General features: G+C 46.8%; 1 protein-coding gene across 1 annotated transcript in view; it reads left to right on the plus strand.

Moving 5' to 3' along the window:
- Positions 1-5,358, plus strand: part of Slc24a3 (solute carrier family 24 member 3) — a 142,953-nt gene extending 137,595 nt beyond the window's left edge. The window contains exons 15-16 of the mRNA XM_051144931.1: positions 432-497; positions 5,001-5,358. Of these exons, the coding sequence (XP_051000888.1) occupies positions 432-497; positions 5,001-5,147 (213 nt within the window). The 3' untranslated portion in view covers positions 5,148-5,358. The remainder of the gene's footprint in view (positions 1-431; positions 498-5,000) is intronic.
- The last annotated feature ends 642 nt before the right edge of the window (positions 5,359-6,000 follow it).

The following is a 6,000-nucleotide window of genomic DNA, read 5'->3' on the forward strand; positions in this document are numbered from 1 at the left end:
GCCTGGCATCTTTCTCAAATAAACTCTATGTGAAAAATAAAATATAAACTTTATCTAAAATTTTCCATCACCTTTTGGGTGATACAATGCAACCTAAAAGTAATGTGAATTTGAGAAAACTAAATGTCAACAGAGGTCAACAGGACAGTGTGGTTGACAAGAATCACAACACGATGGAAAGTCTGAGTGTTAGTGGGCTGGTATGGCTGCGGCCCTGCCTTTGCAGTAAGGACAGGATTGGGCTGGGAGCTGGCAAAGACAACTGTGTGTGTCTGAAAAAGCATGCACTCCCAAAAGATAGCACAGCTACCGTGCCACTGTCTGCTTCCATTCTCGAGGAGAAATTTGCAGCTCCTCAGAGTTGCTTGCGTGTCCTGCGCTAAGCAGGTGCCTGATTCAGAAGCCTAATCTGGTCCAATCCTTCCTTACAGATTCGGCTGAATAGCAGAGGGCTCATCTACTCCGTGGGCTTGCTCCTGGCCTCTGTCTTTGTCACGGTAAGTTTATAGCTTCTTTCTATTCTTAGGTGTTCATGTTCAACCCCTCCCCTTGCTCACCTTGAAGAGCAGATGCGGGCAGCTCCATTAAATAGAGCAGACGCCCAAATGTGCCATCTCCTGGCTGTTTCTTCTAAAAGAGGATTCAGTAAAGCACTGGAATACCTCCACCCTTCCTAGCAGAAGCTAGCCTCTTCTTAAGAGCGTGGTCCTATCTCAGGCCAATCCTAAAATATTTTAGAGTGCTGGAGTATATCTCAGCAGTAGGGCACTTGCCTAGAATGGCTTTGTTGAGTCCTCAATCAGACAATAAAAAGCAGAGTCGGGCTGGGAAGATAGCTCAGAGGGTAAAGTGCTCTGTGTAAGCATGTAGACCTGAGATCAGATTCCCCAGAATTTACATAAAAGCCAGGCATAGCAGCATATGCCATGTCACCCTAGCACTATGAGACAGAGGCAGGCAAATCCATGTGCTTCCCTGGCCAGTCAGCTTAGCCAAGAAAGACTGAGATCTAGGTTCAGTGAGAGACCTTGTCTCAAACAATAAGGTAGAGAAGTAATCAAGGAAGGCATCCCAACATCAACCTCCCACTTCCACACATGTACAGGTCAGCAAGTGCCCTGCATGTACACACATGCACACACGCAGCACACACAGCAGAGGTATTCTTTCTTTTGTATTAGATTAGCCATCAAAGGGTAGGTTCCATTCTATGGATTCTTCAGATTGTAAAACATCCCCATAATTCTTCGTCTTTGACCAATATTCAGTATTCAGAGACTAAGATATATTTTATCGTCAAGGCACTTCTAATGCTACTGCACTCACTGTCTTGGTCAGTGCATTCATTTGTATAATTCAATATTTTCAACTAAACTTTCTGTTTAGTGGGAATAAATTTCCACTTTAAGTATTCATTAGCGTACAAAGATGCTGTTGAAATTTTACCTCAGCAAGTATTGAAACACAATGTAATTTTTTTTCCTCGGTGCTCCAAGGAAATAGTCACTGAATCTCACCTTGTATGCTTGTAATGTACATTTGCCAAAGCCTGAGGATCCAGAAGGCCAGGCAAGAAGGAAGAGCAGTAATGTAGAATGTGGGTCTAACGTCAAGATTTTACCTGAGCAAATACTGCCTTACACAAACGTGTTCATTTGCATAGCTGAGCCTTTCATAGTTAGGAGCTTCCTTACACGTGGTGTGACTTGGAGCTGTGACACTTTGCTCTCTTTCTGTACACTGAGCCCTGAGCCTTGCACACCCTAAGCAGGGGCTTGAGCCCAGAGCCTTGCACACACTAGGCAGGGACTTGAGCCCAGAGCCTTGCACACACTAAGCAGGGGCTATCACTGAACTGTATCTACTACTTTCTTTTTACTTAATAGTTTGAAGCGGAGCCACAGTAAAGGTGCACAGATCAAACCTGTGATCATCTTGCCTTGGCCTCCCAAGTCGCTGGGATTATACGGCCACACCAGCAGGTCTAGCCACGTTATGCTTTTAGTACCACACACTGTACTCGCGCCCTTGCATATTTTCCCATATAGAGCTTCCCCTGGAGTCACTATTACATCTCCGTTATATAGAAGAAGGATAATGTCTTGAGAAGTTTAATGACCCAGGTTTATTGATGCCAAGTGAACTGTAGAGCCGGCCAGATGGCAATACAGTGCATGCTTATAGTTCTTACATGTATCCTAGTATATTCTGTAGTTGGGCAAGGCTATAGGAGGCTGGCCTAACCCACTTGTTCAGTTATTGAAATGGAGTTGATGAAAGAAAAGTAGATCTAGAAAGACTGAAAATTTTCAAACATCTTACATGTGCAATGTCTGTTAGACCTCCAAGAAGAAAAGGCAAGAAAAGCGGTTGAGACAAGAGTCTAAACTTAGCAGGCATTTGGTGTAGATAGAGTCAGATGCTCTGCTGTTTGACACAATTCCTCAGGACAATGAACATAGTTAGAAAACACAAGAGATCCCTGACTAGAGTCATAAAAGGCTTAGACATTTGGAGACAGAATTAATGACAATAAAATACCTAAAGAAACAGAGAAAGATCCAGGGGTGGTTGGCACATAAAGAATTTAGGAAACTGAAGCAGAAGGATCAAGTGTGTAAGGCCTGCCTGGGATACACAAGGGTCAAGTGTGTAAGGCCTGCCTGGGATACACAAGGGTCAAGTGTGTAAGGCCTGCCTGGGATACACAAGGGTCAAGTGTGTAAGGCCTGCCTGGGATACACAAGGGTCAAGTGTGTAAGGCCTGCCTGGGATACACAAGGGTCAAGTGTGTAAGGCCTGCCTGGGATACGTAATGTGACCCTATCTGGAAATAAAATAAAGGAACATAGAAAGGACAGTGGTTGAATATGAAAGAAAACAGTAGGGTGTGGCATTTTGGAGACCAAGTAAACATGATGGTTCAGGATAGAAAGAATGACCAGCTGTTCCAAGCAAGACACACCCCAAATATTGGCCATTACAGTTAGAAATAGTGCTTGTCTCATTGGCAGTTGATGAGAGAGTGGTTTGTGATGGGAAAAGTTAACTGGAACCAGAGAAGAATAAAATGAGATGTTAAAGAGACTTTGTATTTGTATGTAAGATGATATTTTTTTAGGTTGGTGAGAAGATTTTTGAAAAGTATCGCTTTTTTCAATGAATTGATTGAATTGAAGTAACTCCAGGGGTGGAGAAGGGGACACAGAAAAAGGTGAAAGAGGAGAAAGCTGCCGAGGAACACAGCCTCAAGCACTAAGAGAGATGGGATCCAGTGTGTGGAGCTGGCTGTGAATGGGCACAGAAGGGAGCCCTCCCTAACAGAGAGAAGCTCGGCACATAGATGGGAAAGACAGCCCTGCGAAGGGGCGTGAGTGGATGGGAGTGTGTCGAATTCGAGGCAAGATATAAAATAGCAGGGTAAGCAAGCAGGGACCCAGGGAGGTCAGGGCGATAGCTTTAAAGCATTAACAACCAACCTAGGGTCAGTGAGCCCTATTCATGTGGCTGGGCCTTGTGCTCCAGCATTGGTGGCAAGCTGTGTGTATCCAGCCTGAGCAAATGGAGACAGGACTTGCACTGAAGGATCCTGGATTAGCCAAGTAAGGGCACCAAATGGGAGAGAAACCTGAGACATTTGCCAAAGCAATAATGGATGGAATGAAAAGAAAGCCCTGAAGGGAGGAGAGAGACAAGCTGGGGAGAGCCCATGGGACGCTGGTTGTCTTAGTTACTCTTCTGTTGCCATGACAAAACAGCATGACCAAGGCAACTTATAAAAGAAAGCTTTTAACTGGGGGCTCGCTGTTCCGGATGGTTAGAGCACGTGACTGTCATGGCTGGGATTATGGCAGCAGGCAGGTAGGCAATTTACATCTGATTCCTAAGCATGAAGCAGACAGACAGACAGACACTGGGCATGGCACGGGCTTTTGAGACCTCAGAGCTCACCCCCAGAGACACACTTCTCCCAACAAGGTCCTGAACAATCCAGCTCATTCGAAGTTATGAATGAGACTTTGGCAGCCACTTTCATTTGAACCAGAAATTTTAGGCCCTGGAGGTACGCAGAGTTGTGGATGTTGGAGGTACGCAGAGTTGTGGATGTTGGAGGTACGCAGAGTTGTGGATGTTGGAGGTATGCAGAGTTGTGGATGTTGGGTACCCACGGAAAGAGTGTAGGCATGCTGACACCATGGTACTAGGTATTTCTGCTGCTGGTAGTAACAAGGTCAAGACTACAACACTGTCCCCTAGCACTTTCCCAAATGAACAGCTGGACATGTAAGATGGGACAAACACTGGACGTGCAGTGTTAAGCACCTGCAGTGAAGCCAACGCCACTGAGGTGAAAAGGTGCAGTTTGCACCTAAATATAGGTCGCCGCGCATGTCTAGCAGGGAACTCGGTCGCTCGTAGGGGACTGGTGCAGAACTCAAGAACTTAACAAAAAGGCCGTGTGAGTACAGTGGCCGACTTTGAGGATGAGCCAGGACATAAGACTGCAGAGATTGGTGGTTAACCAGGGCAGCATGATAGACAGCAACCAATCCAGTTGGGAAATTAGAGATTTCACTCTTAGTTTTTAGGGAGGAGTGAAATAATTATTTGGAAGCAGCAACTTGGCAACTTCCTTGCCTCCATCCACATCAATGGGAAGAGACTCACGCATAGTAGAAAATTGGCTAGGTGAGGCTTAGAGACACAGAAGATATCCTCAGTGCGTAGAAAAGAGGAAAGAGGCCAGTGTCCAGCGCCACATGCAGAGAACTGTGGGGCTGGAGCTGAGAGGTAAGCCTAAGCCACTCTCGGGGTTTGGACCCATCACTTTTGTTTGTTAACAGGATGACCCCTGCTGGCAGGTTTTGGCTTCCTCTTTTTGACCTTAATGTTCCTATTTTCCAAGGATGTTGCAGGCTCAGGTCCACCCCTCCCAATGCACCACCCCCCACTCCATCCCACCCTTCCAACACTCTCTGACTCAGTTCTGTGTGTTGCAGGTGTTTGGTGTTCACCTGAACAAATGGCAGCTGGACAAGAAACTGGGGTGTGGGTGCCTCTTCCTGTACGGCGTGTTCCTCTGCTTCTCCATCATGACGGAGTTCAACGTGTTCACCTTTGTGAACTTGCCCATGTGTGGGGACTAGTGATTGGCCAGGCCACCTGCCGAGGCCTAGATCCTTCTTCTCTGTGCAATACGAGACCCGGCCGCACCCGAGTCATGTGGCCCCTCAAGGGCCGCGGCGTCCGTCTCTCCCGTGCTGTCCACAGGTCTCCGCTCCTGTCCTGGTGGGCTAGGCTCTCCCTGCCACCTCCTTTGCTCCCCAACTCCCTTGGTCCTACCTCCCACCCAGCCCCTGTCACCTGCCCGCCCCCTTCCTGTCTCCTCTTCCCTGTGAAGATGTCTAGCATCCACATGAATTTTCAAGCTCCATTTTTGAACAGTGACTGAGATTCTAGAACAAAACTGGCTGCTAACTGGCCCAAGCCAGGCACAACTTACTCCAATGCCTCCTCCTTTTTTAAGTTATTTCACAGAAGATACCCTAATTTATGACCAGAGACTTTGAGGAAACAGGAGAGGGTCCGCTCATGGCAGGAAATGTTAGGATTATTTTGTTTGGGGGTGATTCCTAGGCTACTGGGTTTGGGGAACTGTTTTACTTGAGAGAGCTCTTTGTTTCTTTACTTTTCTTCAGAGATGGAGGAATCCCCTGTGTCTTCTCTCACTGGGCTCTGGCTTAATAGATGATCCACAGATCATACTTAGTGTCTCCTGGGGGTGAATGAATCCCAGGGATGTTGGGAACCTAACAATTAGGTGGGAAACCGCTGAGCAAAACCACCAGGAATAAATGCATGACGTGACATTTTTCTGCCCGAGGACACCTCACTAAAGTCCTGGAGGCATCACCTGGGGGTGGGGGTGGGGCGCAAGGAGTTAGAGGAAGAAACCTGCTTCACACATGTTCACTATGACCATCTCTTTCTCACTAGGTT

This window comes from Acomys russatus, chromosome 4 (genome assembly GCF_903995435.1).
Source record: "Acomys russatus chromosome 4, mAcoRus1.1, whole genome shotgun sequence".
In the NCBI taxonomy this organism is placed as follows: domain Eukaryota; kingdom Metazoa; phylum Chordata; class Mammalia; order Rodentia; family Muridae; genus Acomys; species Acomys russatus.